Raw genomic sequence first — 22,665 nt, forward strand, 5'->3', positions numbered from 1 at the left:
ATCAGTAAAAACAAACACAGGTCGATCGAGAAATGAACTTTAATCTCTTGTAAACATTTTACGAGCAGTATGAGCAGTTAGTTATTTTATAAAGGATGACATATTTGGGCCATTATAAAAGAGGAAATGACTGACGCTTTCACCTGTATTGTTGTAACTGTTAAATTACACAGTGATGTTCAGGCCTTCTCAACACTGAGAGAGTAATGTCTGCTATTTGAGTAACGTCTGGCATCATGTCAGGTCCTTCATTAGGGGATATATAGTGCATTGAAACACACAATAGACAGCATATTGGTCAGGAGGACACATAAAGACAGTAATGATGTGACCATAGTTGTGAAAACAGGAACTTTAACTCACTCCCAATGTCTTTGAGTACTATGATGCTGGAAAGAAAATATATATATTTAGTACAGGTAGACCAAGTGTATTGTCTTGCCTTACAGACAGAATTATGCTTTAAAAAGTTGTACATTTAGAGGGAAAAATGCAATTAAAACCTGCAAGATGTAGGTAACAGAGGCAAAAAGCAACCTGCATGTTTGCTTGTTAAGTAGACAGCTCTCTGGTGAGACAGACTTATCTAAAGAGAAATAATATCAATGACCCAGAATCTTAATAATTAACTATTTTATACAATGTAGATAAGGCATAAGCTAAAGTTAAAGAAGAAAGAAAGTAACATCAGGTGAACCTCTGCTGTTCTTCTTGACTCTGCTAATCTGCTCACAGTGCCACAGGAGACACTGAGCAGTCAATCATGACATTTTTCAACTTTTTACAACATCAAATAACTAATTTAAAAGAAACTTCTTGGGGAAAAGAGGACTTGAACACAAATGAGAATTATAACATCACGACAGAAACTGGTTTGAGAAAAATGTCTAACCTGTATTTTAATTTCCCCCTGTGCTCCATCTGTTTACATGGAGCATGCAGGGTTTATGACCTATAGGCTACTGCAGCCAGACAGAAGGAGGAGCGCTAAAATGTTTGTACAGTATTCTCAATGGTTCTCAAATGTTCTGTTAGTCTCACAATGTTGGCCTATAAATTGTGGAACCATGTGCTATTTGACTGCAATGTGTCCATGTGGAGTTTTTGGGGATCATTTTGGTTGCATAATGTAAATTGTAAGTTCTTCTGAATTTCTTTCCCATGAAGCCTATAACTTCTGCCTTCTGATTTGGAAAGCAGCACCCATTCTTGTTTCTTCAGGTTTGTATGAACATGAAGCCTAAATGACTGTGGGCAGGGCGTAGCAGGAAAAAACATCCTGCATACTCTTCAAACATTCCCCGGGTAAATAAAGAAATGCATCATAGGAAGTAAAGTAGTCAGTGGCAATTCTAGAGTCTGTTAGGGCCCTATCGGCAAAAATCAATTGGGGGGCCCTCCAACCAGTGTTCAGCAGGGCAATGATAGTGAGTGCTGTGAGATGGGAGGTTTCCCACTGTCATTGCAAAATTTGCACATTTTTGGCCGCTGCTTCAGGGCACTCTAATGGTCTGGGGCCCCAAGCCTGTTGCCTGTTGACAAGAAGCCCCCACATTGTGTTTGCACAGGTGTATCAAGAGTTCTGCAATAAATCATTGAAATAAATATCACAAACAATTGGCAAATGTTTAAATAATAGATGCTGATTTCTGAAATTGCTATAGCTGAGGTTCTTCAGATAATAAGAGCAGGGGATGACAGTCTGAGGGAAAGCCCTGTCAGCAGCATGCAGGGAGCATAGAGAGGGGAGGAGGCTTTAAACACGTCACATAAAGGGTGTTCCCGTCAGACAGGGCGTCCATAATCAATGACCAAACACAGCAGCCAATTGCAGCTCGCAATGCTAATGAGGAGGATTTAAACCCTCTGATGAATCGCTTCTTTGCAGACTGACCGGATTTCAGCGGAGCACACAGGAGGAAACGTCTGAGCCCACTATCACCACTACAAGTCTGATCCCTCTAACTTTTCTCAACTCCTAACCCCAACAGCTCTAACCCGACCTGACATCCTCTGGAATACCTCAAACTTGTGCTGGAAAAAAAAAAAAGAGAACACAGAGCTCAGTCGAAAGGGAATCGCTGATTCACATTCTCTTCATTCTGTTTATTCGGGGAGGGGGGCAGAAAGTTAACTTCGATATGTCTTGCGGTGATACCTCGGATCAGAGTCGGAGGTACTGTGTGTTGTCTTGGGATCAGGTGCGGCGCTTGGACTCGATCCTGGGGGAGGCTGTCCCTATCCACGGCCGAGGAAACTTCCCCACTCTGTCCGTGCAACCGCGCCAGATTGTCCAGGTACTAACCATCACATATTACCTCTATTTATCTGAGACAGGTTAAAGTTTAAGAACGGGGATCCCTTATTTAAGTATGGCCAACCTATATTTATTGCCTATTCATAATTTTTTTTTTTTTTTTTTTAAACCTGTGGATTTAATAGTCCCTCATATTCCTTCACTTTGATTTCACCTATAGGGACTGAAAACAATTATTTTACTGCTGTGATGCTCTTCAGAACCTCTGGTGGTCACCAAATCCAGTGCAGTTTGAGAGCCACTGACCAATATAGAATAAAACCCATTCTTCTCTTTCAAGCTCATATCATAAGATCATCAATTTGTTTAAGCCTTCCTCCTCTTTCTCAGTTCAGCTTCAATATTGTCTGCGTAGGCTTGCTTTATTCCCTTAAACCCCAAATATCTTTATCATGACTCTCCCTGTGCCTTCTCCCCCTTTTGTGACGCTAAATTCAAGGGTTTAATCTTTTTTAATAGGAGAGAGCAGAGGGTTTTGTGAAAAAGTACTCCTCAGTCATATTTGTGTGTCCCTGCTTGTCAGGGGCAGCCTGGAGAACACCTATCGAGGAAAAATGTTACTTAAAGTTTGTGAGAGACTCATGCCAAAGTCCCTCCACATTCTTAACCTTTGGAGCACTGCGACTATAGATCACTTGTCCTGTGGGATATTTTAGAAAGAGCATGGTAAACACTGTGACAGAATTGCACATTTAAACAAATACCTAATTCCTGTTCATAGTCCAAGTTGTGTAATCTGTGTGTGTTATCCCTTTTCATTTCCACAATGACATACTCAGGATGATCTCAGCTGGCCTGTGAATCTGGGAGCTTTCATGCTTGCGGCTGTGGAAAGATGAATGCTCCATTGAGTGTGCAGGAAGTTTAAATGCAGGTTTGAGCTCAAATGTGGGGACTCCGTTTCCCCTGGATTTGTGGAAACCCAAGTAGCATTTTATCCTAAATATGCTTCCTTTGCTCAACATTGACTCAAAGTTGATCTCCTGTCAAGACAAGAGCGATAGGTAATGGCGTATGCTTGATTCTTCTTCCCCTGTTCTGCATCATCAGAGTGTGATGATGAGTGTGAACCTTTGTCCTGCTGCGCTGTCATGAGTCCACAGAGTGACATATCTGTAACATGAGATCTAAGATAACACCCCCCTCTGTTCTTTTCAGTACAGTTAACTCAGCTAACAGCTAATTTTCACTTTTTTTCTACTCCTTTATTATTGTTACATTTTTAGAAGCAAGACTTCATTAGAAAGGAGTCGTATTTATAACTAGATTGGTTTGTTTTTTTAGGGGCTTATACTGAAGTTTGACTGGCCACTCACCTGTAGTCAGAGTGCAGGGTGTGGAGAGGTGTTAAGTGTTGGCCTGACATTCAATTTGGCTCTGAAGCACACAGAAACCGCAGTAATTGGATTTTGATCCCAATCAGCACCACTTTATCGCTGATTACTGCCAAATTATTCCACCGCTTCTGTGCAACTTGCCTCTAAATGTTTATTTGCCTGTAGCCTGACCCAGTGTGTATAAATAGAGGCAGCGTGTTATCTGATCACCATGGGAGAGAGTTAACAGACTCTTAATCTGACAGGTCAGTGCCGGTAGGGATTGTATTCAAATGTGTGACAACTTTAATTCACTCTCAACGTTCTTCTGTTAGATCTCTACACAGTTGTTATACGTTCATATCTGACATGTCAGGCTTTGTTTTCATTACAGTCTGATTCATGCATCAGCGCCAGTATCAAGCCAGTACACTGAATTAACAATGCAGACTTCTCAAACTCAGCAGATAATAGGAAGCCGTGGTTATTTGTTAAAGTCGTTTTTAACTGAACAGTTTGGTGTGTTCCAAATGTTTTTAGAAGAGTATGCTTTATGGTACAACCTTTTGTCTTTTCCCTTCAGACAATAAAGCTGAATCCATGTGTTTGATGTCTAATGTCAGGACTCTAGACATGTTTTCTTCTTTGTGTTCGCTCACTGTACAGTCAGCATACCCTGTCCAGCTGTAGATCACCCTCTGCCAATATGTCCGCACTGAGGCGAGACCTCAACTTTTAAACATCTTCCAGGTCACTGGTACAAAGGAAAGGAAATACTGCTGACCCCTTGTGACCCCAGCCTTGTGTTATTTAGCTTGAAACAAGTTTTTTTTTTTGGTTATTGGACACTTCTAGTCCTATACTGTGGTGTTCATTCTTTCATAGCTGCAGCTCAGGGTCATGGATCTTGTCTCTCTAATGAGATGCTCGTTCAAAGATAAAGACAGACCTGGAGGAGCACAGACTCCCAGGCTTTGCTGCTCTTTGTTTAAGCTCTTTAGGTTTCATTCACACTGATGCTGATGATGATGAAAAGGACTTTTGTGAGGAGGAGTATCGATTGTGCCTTCACTTGAACTATTGATTTCCACTAGGACCATGTGGTTTAACTTGAGCCTTTTTAGATGTTTCATTAACAATTTTATACATCTTTAAGGTCATTTTTATTAACAAAGAGTACCTGCACACTATGAACTCATGTTAGTCATTAGTAACATGCATTGTTTTTGTCTTTGCCAGGTGGTACGGGCGAGGCTGGAGGAGCGGGGAGTGTGTGTAAGGGACGTGAGGCTGAACGGCTCTGCTGCGAGCCATGTCCTCCATCAGGACACAGGACTGGGCTATAAGGACCTGGACCTTATCTTCGGCGTGTCGCTGAAAGACGATCAGGCCTTCCGTCTGGTGAAAGACGTGGTGTTGGACTGCCTGTTTGACTTCCTGCCAGCCGGGGTCTCCAAGGAGCGAATCAGCTCACTGACTCTCAAAGAGGCCTATGTACAGAAACTGGTCAAAGTCTGTAATGACACGGACCGCTGGAGCCTCATCTCGCTGTCCAACAACACTGGCAAGAATGTGGAGCTTAAATTTGTGGACTCTTTACGGCGGCAGTTTGAATTCAGCGTGGACTCGTTCCAGATCTGCCTCGACTCTCTGCTGTTGTTTGACCGCTGCTCTGAGACGCCCATGTCTGAGAGCTTTCATCCCACAGTGATCGGGGAGAGCGTGTACGGGGACTTCATGGAGGCTATGGAGCACCTGTGTCAAAGGACTATAGCCACACGCAGTCCAGAGGAAATCAGAGGGGGTGGCTTATTGAAGTACTGCCACCTGCTGGTGCGGGGGTTCAGACCGTCCTCTGAGGCGGACATGAAGCAGATGCAGCGATACATGTGCTCGCGCTTCTTCATTGACTTCTCTGACATAGGAGAGCAGCAGAGGAAGCTGGAAGCTTACCTGCAGAACCACTTTGCAGGGATGGAACACAAACGGTACGAGTGCCTGATGACTCTGCATCACGTGGTGAATGAGAGCACCGTGTGTCTGATGGGCCATGAGCGCAGACAGACGCTCAGCCTCATCTCCATGCTAGCGCTGAGGGTGCTGGCTGAGCAGAACGCCATCCCCACAGTAACAAATGTCACGTGTTACTACCAGCCAGCTCCGTACGTGCAGGACATCAACTTCAGTAATTATTATATAGCACACGTGCAGCTGCCACAGCTCTCTCCGTGCAGTAATTCATATCAGACTTGGCTGCCTTGTAGCTGAACCAGCTATGAAAGCTGGATGTGTCCACACTCTTTATCGTGAAAAGGAGTTGGACTGAAAAAAAAAAAAAAAAAAAAACCCATGTTGCCAAATGTGACTTGACTTAAACAATCCTGTACTGCTGTACTGATTGAGCCGACATGTACTTTTTTTCTCACTTGTTTTGTCTTGCAAAAAAACATCTGTAAGATTGCTGGTCATTTCTGAGATGTAGCGATAATATCTTGTAAGTGTTAAAAAAAAAATTCTTCAAGCTTTACATATGTCAAAAATACATTTTTGAGAAAAAAAAAACATTAAAGCTGGTGTTATTTTCATACTCTGGCTTTCTATATTTTTTAAATTACATACCGGACCAAAGATGTATTTGTGTTCAGAAAGGGAATGTTGTTATGATTCCAAGTGCCTAAAATGAACCATGAAATGTTTTGAATCTGTAAAGTAAGGGGCGGGGCACTCAGTGTTTTCTTCATGACTCCGTCTCTTTTTTCAGGAACAGAGGTATTCATTTTTTGTGAGATTAAAAAAAAAAAAAGTAAAACTACAGTTTATTTTGTATCGTGGTTTTTTATTTCATCTTTGGCCCTAAAATGGTTTTAGACATTTTAATCTGAGTTTCTAAGTGCTGCAGTTATTTTAAACGGGTCTTTTTCTGAAAGTGCTACAACATTCACACAATCTAGTTGTATACCCTTACATGAGCACCTTAACTTCAGGTCTCCATTAAACCTTTGTCCAGTCTTGGACTGGATGGATGGGGGGCTGTTTGCTTTATGCTCGATAATCTGATGACAACAAGGCCACTCATGTCCAGTAAAAGGCCTGATGAAATGCATATACTGTCGTCTGGAGTGAGTACTGTTAAACTGGGGCAGAGGATCCATTACAATCTGAGGACATGAACCATAAGGAGGCTTTTCTCAAGCACAATGGCCTCTCTCTCCTCACTGATACTAAAACTCTCAAACAAAGGCTGGCCTGTTCTCCCCCCATGTTACTACTGGAAACACAGCACCGCTTACTTGACTGATACCATATCCATGCCATTTTGTCTGCATCAAAATACAAAAAAATGTACTGGGAGAGCTGTTTGAAACCTTGAAGACACAGCTAATAAAGATTACAAGCGGACATCAGACAATCCCAACACTACACCAAAACCAATGTTTACATCAACTGTGAAAAGTTAGAAGAAAATACAATTCATTTTGCGTTATTTGAGTCATATTGAGGGAACTTCCAGACAGTATTAAAACTGTATAGCCTTATTAAAGTCTTTCTATCCACAGCCTTATCATTGTATAAATCTGTCAAATTCAGGGTTACTGAAGGGATTCAAAGTGTCATTTCACATGGAACACTCACAGAACTAGAGCCAAAAGAAATGAAATTAATGAAATTAAAACCATTCCCTTAGTGTCATATTCTCTTTGCACAAAAGGCCGGATTAACCTCCTTATCTTCTGCCCTCTAAGCAAAGTGTATGTACCAAGTCGCCCCCTAAAATTACCATTAAGACCAGTGCAGCAAGAAGTCCTATGATGGAATATTTGTAGTAATTTCATTTAACTCAATGCTATTGTGAATGTGCATGATTTTAAACCAAATACGTTTTGACTTGTGGTTCATTCATCAAGACAACATTTGCAAATAACAAGACAGGACCCTTCCAATTTGTGGTTATGCCATGACGGTGCAAATTTCCTATCAATTTTGAAAATAAAGGGGCACTCAACCAATTCACATAAAGACAATGTTGTTTGATGGGAAAAAAAACACAAATGTACTTGTTAGTCTTCTAAATATTGCAATGGTGCTATATGGAACACTTGGATTATTTTTTTTTAACTTAAAATTCTTTATTGTGTACACATTAAAGAAAATAACCCTGATGAAACCATTAAAGCCGTTTTCACATATGCACCCCGGAGATTCTCCCGACCTGCTCCTCACAGTGGGAGACGATCCCGGTCAGACGGGGGTCTCCTTAGGTAAGACGTGACGTAAAAAAAACAACGCTATAATGACAATATTTGCCTTCATATCAATGCTATGTGTAGTCCAACGGAATGACAACATCAACAAAAGAGCGGAGAACAACATACTGACGAGCAGAAAACGTAATGCAGTCGTTTAATTACATGCACGGAGATCGTAGTGGTCGCATGCAGACACTCCATGCATCATGCAGCAGTTACAGTATAGAAACATCACTCCCCCTCCTATTGGCTCGAGCTGAATTCTCCGGAGAATATCCTGCAGCGTTCTCACATCAGCTCATTTGGACGTGCTGCGTAAAAAATGCTAGGGGGCTGGCAAGAGAAACTGCGGGTGAAGTCCGAGCAAAAAATTTGGCTCTTTGTTTTAACATATACAACTCCTCCGGGAAATATCCTGAGTTTTTCAGGAGATTTCTGGTACTGTGAAAACTGTATAAGTAATTTTTTGTTCAGGCATTATCTCGACTTTGGCTTTGGGACCATAAGCTATTAACCATAAACATGTTATTTGGGTTGTACATTGGAATTGTTGATCGATATTTGACGTGGGAATCGTGGGATTTGGTTTCTTTGGTCCATACCCCCCCACTCAAAACATCTCAACATTTGGTGCATCAACGTTACCAATTATCACGGACATATCAGGATTTCCTGCTGAAAAGGTCTTTTAGGTCCCCAACTTTATGTACGTGTAATACTAATATAAACATTTTTAGTGCTAGAGGATGGTTCATTTTGATTGAACACAATTCAACATTACAAGTGAACATAATTAAGGTCTGGAGAGTCTTTACAGTTGAGGATTCAGTCTTCCTCGACCTGTATCTCTCTGAGTGTGAGAAGTGATGAATTGATTTGTTGGGTCATTGGTACAAGCAATAAACCTTTGGAGATGATGATAACTCCTTCCTGAACGAGCTAAATCACTTTTATGCTCGTTTCGATAGAGACAACAGAGAGACACAGACCACGAACAGACCTCCTGCAGACAACCAGCCCCTCTCACTCACCTCCACAGACGTCCACGCTGCACTGAGCCGGATCAACGCTCGAAAGGCTGCTGGTCCAGACGGCACCCCCGGGCGCGTGCTTAGGGCATGTGCGGAGCAGCTCACTGGGGTTTTTACGGACATCTTCAACCTGTCCCTCGCCCAAGCAGCTGTGCCAGCATGCTTCAAAGCCACCTCCATTGTCCCAGTGCCGAAACACTCCAGCCCGACAGGCCTGAACGACTACCGCCCTGTGGCACTCACACCCATCATAATGAAGTGCTTTGAGCGACTGGTCCTAGCACACCTGAAAAACTGCCTCCCACCCACACTGGACCCATTCCAGTTTGCCTACCGCAGCAATAGGAGTACAGAGGATGCAGTCTCCACTGCGCTGCACTCTGTGCTCACTCATCTGGACAATAACAACACATACGCACGAATGCTGTTTGTTGATTTTAGCTCAGCATTCAACTCTGTCATCCCCTCCAAGTTAAACACTAAACTCGGAGACCTGGGCTTCAACTCCTCCCTCTGTCACTGGATAATGGACTTTCTGACCAACAGACCCCAGTATGTTAGGTCAGGACACACCTGCTCCACCACCATCACACTCAACACAAGCGTACCACAGGGCTGTGTGCTGAGCCCATTCCTCTACTCCCTCTTCACCCACGACTGCAGACCTGTACATGGATCCAACACCATCATCAAGTTTGTGACGATACAGCGGTGATTGGCCTCATCAGCAACAACGATGACACGGCCTACAGGGAGGAGGTACAGCATCTGGCCGCCTGGTGTGCTGACAACAACCTGCTCCTCAACACCAGCAAGACGAAGGAGATCATCGTGGACTTCAGGAGAGAAAGAGGAAGCACGCACAACCCCATTCACATCAACGGGATGGCTGTTGAACGTGTCTCCAGCTTCAAGTTCCTGGGGACCCACATCACAGAGGACCTCTCCTGGTCCACTAACACCTCCAGTCTGGTTAAGAAGGCTCATCAACGCCTCTTTTTCCTGAGGACACTGAAGAGACACCACCTGTCTTCAGCTGTACTGATGAACTTCTACCGCTGTGTGATCGAGAGCATCCTGACCAGCAGTGTCTCAGTCTGGTACGGAAACTGCTCTGTCGCAGACCGTAAGGCGCTACAGCGGGTGGTAAAAACCGCCCAGCGCATCACAAGGTGTCCACTTCCTGCCATTGAGGATGTCCAAAGAACACGCTGTCTGCGGCGAGCTCATGGCATCCTTAAAGACTCCTCCCACCCTGCCCACAGACTGTTTACCCTCCTGCCCTCCGGCAGGCGCTTCAGAAGCCTCCGGACCAGAACCAGCAGACTGAGGAACAGCTTTTTCCCCAGAGCTGTTTCTCTACTGAACTCTACCCCCTGAACTCTGAACTCTGTCTCTCTCTCTCTCTCCCTCTCTCTCTCCGCACCCTGCTGACCCCCCTTTCCCCTCCATATCACCTCACACCCATCATCCCCCCACCACTCCTCCTGGTCACACACACACATCTCTCATCCATTAGTATTAGTATAGTATAGCATGCTCACTGCATCTTAATCTGTATATTATTAGTATAGCATGTTCACTGCATCTTAATTTGTATATTATTAGTATAGCATGCTCACTGCATCTTAATCTGTATATTATAATCCTAAAAACACACTTATTTTGTAGCATTACTTATTTATAGCATTTATTTATATGTATTGCATCCCATTAATCCAGCCATCCAGATTTACCTAATAATTCACTTTTTTTGTCTACATCTGTAAATTTTGCAATTACTGTACATAGCACAGACTCTTGCACTTTCTGCTTATTTGCACTTCTGGTGAGATGCCAAACCTCATTTCGTTACTCTATACTTGTATATGTGTAATGACAATAAAGTTGAATCTCATCTCATCTCATCTCAACTATAAGTGTTCAGGGTCATGACCTTTACATGCTCGGAGCTTTATTTGTAATAACAAAATGACAAGTCTGTTCCTAATATAATTTTCCTATTTACCTGACTCCACTGAGATATAGTTAATGGAAAAGTTAAGTGCTTGACTTATCCTATTACCTGTTATTCATTGTCTTGTTTGGCAGTTTCCCCTGAACCAGATAATCCTGATTCAAGCATTACAAACAGGATGTTGTTTAACAAAGGATAACAATGTTTGGAGAATATTGGAATGTTGAGAGCTGAATTGTTATTTTAATTCAATTTAGCAGTAAACATACAAGAGATTCATTGCTTGTTTCAGAACTCTTGTTCAGATGAAACCTCTGACCTATGGCTTTGCTAGTTTTGGCACGATGCACTGAGGGTAGTCCTGAGAGTTTAGCAGACAGGATAGAGATCATCAGGTACGAACTGGTAAACTGATAGAGTTGATTAAACCAATTTGAATAAACTACTTCTGCTTAGATGACAGCGACAGTATCCAAGACATAAGAGTGTTAGATTTTTGAGAGACATTTAATTTGAGCTTTAATTTGAAGTGTGTGTGTGTGTGTTGCCTGAAATTCTGTGTACTCGTCTGTGTGAAATGAGGGTGATGACAGGACGAAGATGCAGTAATGACAGAGATTTCAAAATTTCATGCCACAACACAAATCAAACTCACCCTAGCCTAGTTTCTGTGCTATTACCTCTCCTGAAAAAGGGTTTATTCACCCAAGGGAGCGATTATAATGTCCCACTCTCCCATTATCATGGGGGGTTTCTCGCTCTGTGCCTCTTTTCGGTGCATACTTTCTCTCCATGTTGTCTCCTATGTGAAATGAACTCTAAAGGCTCAATCCAGAACACGCTGTTCTGAGTCAGGAAACTAAGATGTTTTAAATTAAGCAGTACTCGGGGAGCACATGACTTTGTGGATGTGACATCATACTGAGGGTGCAAAGGGGAAACACATGTTTTAGTCGAACTGGATGATTTGTGCAGGCTGACAGTGAAGCTACAGCTGGAGGAGATGTGCAGGACATACTTTGTGTGTTGGTTTGTTGCTTGGGCTCATGACTGAGAAAGGTGAATATGTCAAATCCTTCATCAAAGGAAATACTCCATCATCTCTGGCTCAGATATGTAGCTTCCATATTATAAGGAAGTGAAACTGATACATTATTGTGAGCTATAAAGCCTTCAGTCAGTTCTTTTTTATTTATTATAATCAATTTTGAAAGAGTGATGAACTGGAAGGTTGGGTAAATGTAATTATTTTTCACTTACATGATGTATTAAACATGAAAATAAGTCTGAAAGCATGAGAACATGAAGACACATTGTCCTCTTTAGATAGCAATAAAAATATGGACAGGAAAAAAGTAATAAATCCTGTTTGGCCTTGATGAGCGAAAGCTCTCTTCCACTGACTAAGAGGTCAAACAGAGTATGGAGGAGCGCTCTGTTTGCTGGCTGCATGGTTAAAATAAACAATATGACCTTTGCACATGTACTGCCCTGGGAATCAGACAAATCTGTGAGCTCATGTTTTTATTTGCTCTGGCAGATGTTCCCACTCCAAGTCAGACAGATTTCCATCTGGCTTGTTTAACGTCAGACCAATCGCAAAAATCTTTCTGATATGAGGTGGGTTTGAGTCAAACTAGCTGGCACCAATAACCATCTGAACCTACCATAGCGTCAGTATGGAACACAATGGGTTTTACTCCCTTTAATGTGTGCCACAGCTACATCACCTGTTAAATGCTAACAGTGCTGTTAAGTGGGCAGAATATGTATAAATTAACTTTAAGTTATTTTAAGAGTGGTCTTAAAACGCTGCTTTTCTCTCCTGCCTTTGGTTTCCAGTGTATCTTTGCGCGTGTACAAAAGGTTGGTTGTATGGTCCCTGTGTGAACTCTATAGAAACAGGTGTATGAAGTTGTGTGTTGTATGGGATGGTGCATACTCCTTTTTTGAATATGTTTTGGTTTAAAGTGAGCTCTTGAATCCACTTTATTATTTCAAATTAGTTTGTATTGTAATTGTTTATCTTTGTCTTCTGTAAAGCACATTGAGTTTACGTTTGTATGAAATGTGCTGTACAAATAAAATTGAATAAAATTGAATTCAAAGAACCTTCACTTAAATAAACATTCATTACAAACCTCTTCAAGAACTTGATGGAAAGCCAGAGAAGTGTTTTCACATGGTTTAATCTTTCACACCAAGCCAACTCTGAGCCAAATAACCAAAAAATAATGAAAACTAACTAACGAACAAATCAAATTCAAAACATATGGAACACATTCTAAATGGAAAGGCTTTAAGAAACCACACGTTAACCCTTAATTAATCCATGAATATCAGTTTATAAACCTAGATGTATGCCTGACATAGCGTGTAAATCCGAAACAAAGTGACACAAAAAAAAAAAGACGATCTCCTTTCTTTCTGTTTGAAGAGAAGATGCCACCTTGTTAATCTCTTTAAAAACCTCAAACAGCAGATTTAGATCAGAGAGTTGAGTTGGACTCAGATGCAGCTGGACACTTGTTTGACTCGAGCTATGACTCACCAGACCAACGTGTGTGTGTGTTTTGTTTGTGTGTGTGTGTTTGTGTGTGTGTTCTCAGGTTCATGTGTCCGCTCATTTAGAAAGTGATGTCATGATGGCTGGATGGAACATGCTAGAAGACACCAGAGCAGAGGAGAGCCAGGACAGTCTCTACTCGGGGGTTGGGAGGCAGAGGGTGGAGAAAGTTTAGGGGGGATGGGGGTTTACCAAAAATAGCCTTCAGGAGAGAAAATCAGTTATTTCGCTCAGAGTTCAAGGAGTGTGGGGGATGTAACCGCAGATCCAAACGGCTACTGGAGAGGCGAAATAAAGTGTGAGAGACACTCGTACACGCAGGGGGAGCCAGCACTAAGCATTCCTGGCATTACAGCCCGCTGACAAACAATCCTAACTTTATCCATGAAGCAGGGCCAACTGAATGGCTGCAGTGTGTAGAGTTTACCCTCTGAGGGGGGCAGTGCCCTCCCCGATCCACCACTCTATCCCCATCCAAACACTGTTAAAACCAAAGTGGAACCATCAACCCAATTTCAGAAATCTTATAATCTTTACTGTTAAGATGTGAACTAGTCATCCTTTTTTGTGTTTTTTTATTCCTCCGATTGTTTTTCTTGTCATAGTTATACCAGATGGCTGTTTCTGGGTTGAAAGATTTATACAGAAAAACATGTTTCATAAGTTCTGGCCCTTTCATGAGTGCACATGTCTGCGTCTATAAATGAAAAAAACTCCTGTGAGTTGGGATTAAAGATTTGAAAGCACAGAATAACATCCGCCTCCTTACACTATAAAAGAGATTTTATGGGAACTCAAAGGGTCAACACCCTCTGCTCTGTGGCAAAGCTCAAACTATTGCCTGTACACGCGCACAGACACACATGTAGTTTGAAAAAAACAACAACTGTGTTACATAATTCATATTGTAGGGGTAAAGAGAAGAAAATTCACTGTTTTCTGAATTCTCTACTCTACTATTTTGTCTCAAGGCCCCAAAATAAAAAATAAAAAAAACACTCGCAGAATTCAGTCTTAGCTTAGCAACTGTAACTTTGCACCTATTGCCTTTCAAGCTATGCATTTGTACACATGCTAAGATTATGTTTTAAGAGGGATACCAACATTTAAAGTTCAGAGGATGCCGTATATTTTAGCCTTTCCAAATCAACAAGAGCCAAGTTTTTTTAAATGGATTGATAATGTTGTTTACCTGCTGCACCTGTTAGCATGCTTGGCTAACTAACTTACCATCCACAGTAAAAACCTTGAGTTACTTTAAGTGGCAAAAGGCATATGGTATCATTAACAGGGTGAAAGGTAAGCTAAAAATGTACTTGTTAAGGACAGGAACATCAAATTGGTCTACAGAGGCCAGTATTTAAAATTTTGTGGAAAAAAGCTTCTCTGTAGTTCTGACCCTAACCCACAAAGGACTAGAGAAAAGAAGAATAACATAGCCTACTCACTTCTTACTTGGATGTCATGTTATTGTCATTAAATCACGGTCGTTCCGTGTCAATTTATGTAAAATATGTAGCTATGAGTTAACCAAAGCATGCTAACATTAGCATGCTAACATAACAATGCAGGCAACACAGGCAATTGCAGCTTGTGCAAAGAACAATTTTGTCCTTCGCTTAATGGCTTAATTTTGGTGAGTTCTAATCGATAACTCCTTTCTGCGAAGGCGAGTGAAAAGGGGTAGGAGGTGTGCTGCTGGAGGAGAGCAGAGGCTTCAGAATAGCAGAGGTGTGGCCAAATAGCTGTTTGTTTTGGTTAAATGCTGGTGCTTGAGGGCGACATCTACTAGATCAAAAAGTCGCACATTCTTTAATACACACGCCAGATTTTGCCCAGATATTGTCCGTGTAGTTCAAGATTTTGTCCTTCAAGGTCACAGTTCCAGGATTTAGTCACCCCCAGAATCTTGGCACTTTTGGAGATTAAATCATTATAAACGGTGGACACCCGTCAAGCAGAGTTTTTATTCTGAAGGTTTATCCAAGTGTCCCCTTACTGTCTTCCTGGAAGAGGGCATTAGTATAACTCTGGGAGAAAGACTTGGTTGTGCACTTTATCAAACCCGGTGGAGAGAGGATTGTTGAAGAGATCCACTTTTAAGAGGCGAGCAGTGGTGGTGACTCGTGTGAATCTGGGGCCAAGCTGATGTGGGTTTGTTTACTCGAGATCCAGTAAAAGTCATTGTTCCACATTTCAGCTTTTCCACATGTGTCAGAACTTTTCTTCACCCCCGACGTTGTCTGGTTGCTCAACCCCCCACAACCTTCCACCCGCTGCGTGTAACTGCAATTTTTGGCTACCAACTCAATGAGCAAATCAGTTCAATCTGGTTATAATAACTTCATGGCTTTATGTTGATATTAATCTGAATGAAATCATTAAACGCTCCATGTCTTGATGTTGCTCCAAGGTCATTGGAGAACTATTATGATGGCTATTTCTCCACTCAAAACCAACATTTTTGTCGAGCAGAATTTCTGCTCTGTCTGCAAGTAAGATCAGATGGAAAATGAAGCTAATCGAATATAAATCAATGATTTGTGTGACCAGTGACAACTTTATTTTTCACTATTAAACATGTGCTCTTTGCTTTAAAGTTTAAACCATATTTCTCTGCAGAATGTACATCAAACAACAAAACGCTGTTAAGGGTTCTGATGTAAAACCTTTTATGTTTTTCCCCCTCAATTTTACACCAAAGTCAATGCCAGCTTCACATTATGAAATTGAATAGTGCAAAGCTACAGAGCTTACAGAGTTTAAAACCTTCTTGTATAGACAGATGACAGACTGTTTTATTAAGCATCCATGTTCTCTACAGGCTATAAATGTAATCAGTGGAAATAAACCTTAAGGTGAATTGATTCCAGGTGCATTTAAGGGATCACATTGTTTGCTAAAAACGTATTTTAAATTAGATTATGCAAATTGTATTTATCTAATTTTTAACATTGGGAAATAAATCTGTGATGGCACACAACCAAAATTCCCAAGTTGAAAATGACTGAAGTTGGCCCTATAGCTGGAACACAATGGATTTCCAATCAATTAGAGTGCATTTCCAAGCATTAAAACCATGCTTGTTAAACAGCCACAGGCAGTAAATTAGGTGCTCTTAATTACCATGGTGTGTTCCAGCTGTTTTGTTGATAATTTTAAATCTTGTATTGTCAGTCAGATTTTATAGTGCAATATAAAACTAAGCAGTTCTTTTTCTCATTAAATCACGTTGTCTGTCTACCAACAGCTCCATAGTTTATTTTTAAAAGACTTGGCTTAGACAAGAAAAACCCCATAATAAACTAAACTATTTTCCTTGATGTGACAGGCGCCAGAAAGATATTATTAACTATTTGATTTAAGTTACCGGCTGAAGCTGTGTTTTCTTATTAATAAAATATTATAGATTTCCGTTCTTCAGCTTAGTGTGTTGACTTTGGTCAGTGTGTTGTATGAGTTAGGCCAGTGTGTTTTCCAGTAACTGGTTTTATCAGTTGGAAGCTCAGTACCACAACGTTTAGATTGGGAACAACTGGCGCGATCCTGCTCGATCGCCATGTGTCAACCTACATCCGATACAGTCCTCTGTTTTTCCAAAGGAAAAAATTATTACATTTGAATGCTTTCCTCATTGGTATCTGGCTGCTGTTTCCTGCAGTGTTCCTCAGGGCTAACTGTCTGGCCCAGTTGTATTTGCATTATATACTGTATCGTCCAGTCCAATTAAGGACATCTTGAATATGATATAGAAAACTTTTAATTTAAAAGTAAAACCTTGTTACCCGCCTTAGGTCTTGATTCCTGCCATCTTTGTTTGGTATAGTGAGACAGTCATCCTTACAGTATGTGTTGCAGCTTTAGTTGAAAAAATGCAGAAACTCAACTCCTATCAAATACAGGAGAAGGAAGCTGGTAATTAGAAGCTGCTTTCTTAAATTCTGATCAACTTCTTAGTCAAAGTTCTACATTCAGGCCCCTTTAATCAGTAAAAGGGGCCTGAATGTAGACTCCTGCTTATCTCAATTGGAGTAACGTAGGAGGGATACAGCCCTGCTGAAGTTTATATGGTGGCCGACTGTGAGCTTGGCATTTGTCCAACTGTTCTAGCACGAAAACCTGATACCCACTGCTTTGTAGACATACATTATTTGATTTGATAATAGAGCTTTAAGTCATGTTCATATGTTTTTGGATTTCCCTCTGTTGCTCTATGTCAGTAAAGACTGACATGTCCTGATTTTTTATGTTTGAGATCCTCTTTTCAAGGCTGCAAGTAAATATTTGGCAGTCAAAATAAAACAAAAGGACATCCATAGCACAACATCTCCTTACAGTTATAACAGCAGAAATTGAAAATTTGCTTCATTGTTGTTGCCATGTGCTCTGTTCACAGGAAGTCAGAGCTGATGAAGGAAGGAATCCTGTCCTCAGAGGAGACCCCTCCTCTGCTCTGAGACTTTGTTCACTTCCTGAGGCCCCACATAGACAGAGAGGATCTGTGTGCTGTCATTGAACTGAAACAGAAACAAAAACACATCATCCTTTCCCCTTCACCCCCAAAAGACCCCAAAAGACTGAATAAAAGACTGAAATACATCCAGAGCATGTGTTTAGCCTCTCTAACTCCCCTCAGGAGTATATATCCTGGCATCACCACATGAGACCTCCTGGTCATGACGTCGACCATGCATTAACACGTCTGCTTGGGTTGACCTTGGGTTGACCCACAAGACCATCAGGAGGGCTTTATCACTTGCACTCTTGTACAGAATTCCTCATTTTCTTTGGGCTGTTTCAGTCTCATGTGGTTGTAATAAATCCACTGCAAACTTGAAACAAACACAACAGTTAAAGATTTTTGGAGAGCTCTACATTTCTCTTTTTTTCCCTTTTGTTTCTGTTGTTGTTGTTTTTTTCTACCCCTTTTTTGTTTGCGTTTTCTGTTTTCAGTCACTCCCACGTGGATCCAGTTGGGTAAAGAAATTAACAGTAAAAGACAGAGTGATTTATTGTTCTCTTTTTGGTCAAAGTCCAAAGCTATAAAACAAAGGTTCATGCAAGGTTTGTAACTCGCTAAAACAATATGTTCAGAGTTGTTATGCAACATTTGAATAAAAAATAAATCGTCGTAAGACACAAAAACAATGTAATAAACACACAGAGAAAGCACACACTTAAACATCTCACATCTATTTTGCATTCCCACAAATGAACTATTTAAATTTGTGTAACACATAGGCTATATCTTACATAAAGCATGCTGGCGTCTGACATTCTGTAAAAGGGAACTGTGTGTGTTTTAAAGGAACAATGTGATCATCAGTTACAGGTGAAAAAGACTGGAACATAAACCGTTATGTCAGTAGAAGAAAACTTAAAGAGAGAGAAAAAATGCATCGCCTAGAGCCATACAGAAGTTGCAAAGTCTTTAGCATATTGTACATAGGACATGGCTGTAGCCCCAAGCCACATCTGAAGGAGGCCTAAAAGAAGCTTCTCATAAAGAATAAAAGCAACCAGCTTCAACCGTGCGTGCTTCGTATATTTTGAGAATTAAATTGCCCCAAAAAATATCTGTGGCTTTTTTTTAATGACACTTCAAATTGAGCAAAAAAAAAGGATGAAAATATGTGACAGCAAAAGTGATAACCATGTTTAAAGAAATATATCATCAATCAATCCATATGTATTTGTATAGCATCAATTCCAAAAAAATGCTATCTCAAGACATTTTTTTACCAGCAGGTAAAAGCCCTTACTCATTGTTATATTATTCACAAATACGCAACATTAATCCATCATGAACACTAAGCAACATTTCATAAAATTGCAGTGGCAAGGACAAAACTTCAGAGGCAGAAACCACAAGCAGAACCAGACACATGTTGAACAGCCGTCTGATGAAACTGTGTTGGGCATTGAAAGTGAGAGATGCAGGAAGAAGGAGAAGGTACACACATATATACAGTACATATATATATATATATATATATATATATATATATGTCTTTGTTCTTTTCCTCCTAAAGCTGGGCATTAATATGACATTTCGCAACGTATTACCTTAAAAAATACACTCTAAAAATCTCTTAAAGTATGTAACCTTAAGTTAAAACTTGTGTAAATCCTGTTTGCTGAGAAGGCTGGATGACGGCATGACATTATCTATGCATGTATGGTAAAAGTCTTTCATTGTACCCCTTCGTTAAAGCGCAGACAGCTGTTAAAAGTTAGTATGGTGAGACAAACTGTGATTACATCATGAGGAATATTTACTCAGACTTGACAACGCTCCCACAGAGCAACAAAAGACGCTATACAGCTGTTTTCAAAGGCTGAGTATTAGCTCATGATTCAAATTAAAGTGGCGGAGTTCCCTTTTAAAAGGCACATATGTATTAATTACCAGTAAATCTTAAACATAAAGTCACATGGACTGTTCTTATAAACTAGTCAATAAACCAATGAAAGCAAAACTAACCTGAAATATGTGTAAAACCTGTGCAAATTGAGCACAGCATACCCCTATGCGATAATATAGCAGTCCAATCACTTCTTCTCCTAATTCTCTGTAGTTCCTGTATCTGAACCTCTAACATCTGCAGAATCCAAAAGCTTCACTGCTGCAAAAGCTGCCGATAAAGGGAGGAAAGGTGGTTGTTGCAGGTTTTGCTCTATGGCGCTCTAAAGGGATTAACGGGCAGTTAAAAGGAAATTGGAGTAAGAGGGGATTTACACACTAACACAATTTGGCCTTCTAGCATTAGAACTCTGCTCTGTCAATTAGTACAGCTTAATCTGAAGGACTTGTGCAGGGTGATGTTTGTAAACAGTTTATAGCAGATTGTGTTGCATTGAGTTCAATTATTGGATCCTGTTGACAGTTTTTTTTAACAAAAAACAAACACTTGTCAGACATGAAGGTATAGCCTCAGTTGCTCCAGTCTTTTGAGCTCCTTGTCCAGATTCACAGTATAATGATGTTTTACTTTATTTTGAACAATTTTTCTCTCTCAGCCACAGGCCAAAAGGGATGTGCACTTGCTTGTTAACACAAAAGTGAAGTTGAAGCACAAACGAAGGGACTCAAGAAATCAAAATCGCAGCCTTTGGAAGAACCACAGGATATTTTTGCAGACACACTACACAAATGACTCAGTCTGTCAAATGTGCCAATGTGTAATTGACAGTTGTGAAAATGTTATAGTACATATTTTACATATTCCTTTCAAGCTTTCTTCTTTTTATTCCAAAGGCATTTATGGAGTTATAGAATAAAACATGATTTGAGTCTCATTACTTTATAATCTGCACTTTGGCTGACTGAAAGGTATAGTTTTTGCAGACAGGGATTGGGTTAAACACCTCCTGCTCGGTACACAATTCAGATTCAGCTTGGTCAGTCATTTAGTTATTTTTGGTTGGGTTTCGTCTAACTGTGGCACCACCAGTTATTTTCGGCAAAGGAAGCTGAAAATAGTGGCACCACCAAAAACTGTTTTGGATCTGGCAGATTTGGTGTCTGTGTGTGTATGTGTGTGTGTGTGTGTGTGTGTGTGTGTGTGTGTGTGTGTGTGTGTGTGTGTGTGTGTGTGTGGCAGTAAATAGAGACTTAAAGACAGCTGAGGACACAAGGATGTTCTTAAAGTCTTTGGGTGGTCCAGCCTCCCTTTTGAGATTCAGCCTACTTTTTGTCGGTGCCAACGCTGAACAGTGGTCATTATTAGCAGATGCACCAACCAGCCCCACCAGGCTGGGATTACCTTCCAGCCAACTGCAGATGTGAACGTCTAAACACTTCTCCCACTCTGTTTTGACATGCTCTATTACAGGTTCTGCATGCTACACCATGATCCAGGAAAAAAATTGACAGCTAAATGAAATCATTCATTTTCTGGTCTGATGTCATCCAAAAATTGCCATAATTGCCGAGGCCTGGCGTCTCTGGTCTGTGACTGGCAGAGACACCATGTGCTGCTGGGTGAGGTGCATAAGAGGAACTGGTGGATGTTCCCAGTTAGATAATGGGTTAACTCTTTGTCTGTTTAGGATACAGTACAGTTAGCAGTGAGAGGTGTGCAGGACCACTTTCTTCTGTCTGCAAGAAAAGCACCTACAGACATGAGCGGACTTGATGTGGTCAGACCAGAGGAGCTAATGACAGACTCTGAAATCCAGCAGAGGCTCGGGGTTCTTCAGTTCAGTGTATGGGAATGCACACAAGAAGATGTACTTATGTAACCGCCAGAGCCACCAGGAATCCAGAGCAAAGGAGATCCACTGACTGCATAAAACATCAAGAACTTATTCCTTTCTGAAAATCTCAGTTTTTACAAACAATCACAACTTTCTTTAATGTGCAAAGTTCTTGTTTGTTATCCATCAAATCCTTTGTACTCCAGTAGAAGTGACGATACCACATCTAAAAAATACCCCTCTAAAAAGAGAAATCTCAACTTCACAATAAAAAAGTAAAGGAACATTTAAGTGTTGATTTGTTATTTAAGCTGCACTCTTGTATATTTGAAAACAATGGATCAAACGACGCCTGTGTAGTTCCCCTCAGCTCTAAAGAGTATTTTTTTAGTCTTTCAGCTCCTTGTTTTGGTATAAAGCCTCTTTACTTTATTATTTTGGTTTCCTGTCATCATTTTATTTACAATTGTTTCAAAAGCATGCTGAATATATCTGATTGGTTTAGAACAGTTTTGGCTTTATCACACAAATTAGCCTTACTGTTATTTGACAAGTGACTATAGCTGAAGGCAGTCAGAAGTACAGTTATACATCTGAAAAGATCCTTTTTGACAATGAAGATGGAGAGGGAAATGTATAAAATGTATAAACCTAATATGAGTTTGGAGAAGAAAACTGGTGATACAAAGTGTACACAGAGATCTTTTCTTCAGAATGAAGAGTTCACACAGTTTATTTAGTCTGAGCGTCTAGTAATCAGGTTAGAGCATGCTGAAATGGAGCAGCTCTTCCTCTTCATCCTCTGCCTTTCCTTTCCTTTCCTTGACCCGGAGTTGGAGGGTTTAAAACAGAGAGTTAAAAGATGTTGGTCTTTATCACTGGCTCTTCCTCTTGGCCTGCTTCCTCTCTTACCTCATGGCAACCTGTCCCACTTCTCCAGTTGGCCAGCACTGTCTCTACCTGCCAGACACACTGCAGCCTGCACGGACTAGGATCTACGCTCAGCCTGCCTGTTGTGTAACAGCGGAGTAA

The 22,665-nt window shown here is 40.9% G+C and overlaps 1 protein-coding gene across 1 annotated transcript; it reads left to right on the forward strand.

Moving 5' to 3' along the window:
- Nucleotides 1-1,874: 1,874 nt before the first annotated feature.
- tent5ba (terminal nucleotidyltransferase 5ba) lies at nucleotides 1,875-6,447 on the forward strand. The gene is made up of 2 exons (XM_020648944.3): nucleotides 1,875-2,297; nucleotides 4,873-6,447. The coding sequence occupies exons 1-2, from the start codon at nucleotides 2,142-2,144 to the stop codon at nucleotides 5,899-5,901; spliced, it is 1,185 nt and encodes a 394-aa protein (XP_020504600.1). The 5' UTR covers nucleotides 1,875-2,141; the 3' UTR covers nucleotides 5,902-6,447.
- Nucleotides 6,448-22,665: the final 16,218 nt, after the last annotated feature.

This window comes from Labrus bergylta, chromosome 8 (genome assembly GCF_963930695.1).
Source record: "Labrus bergylta chromosome 8, fLabBer1.1, whole genome shotgun sequence".
NCBI lineage: Eukaryota > Metazoa > Chordata > Actinopteri > Labriformes > Labridae > Labrus > Labrus bergylta.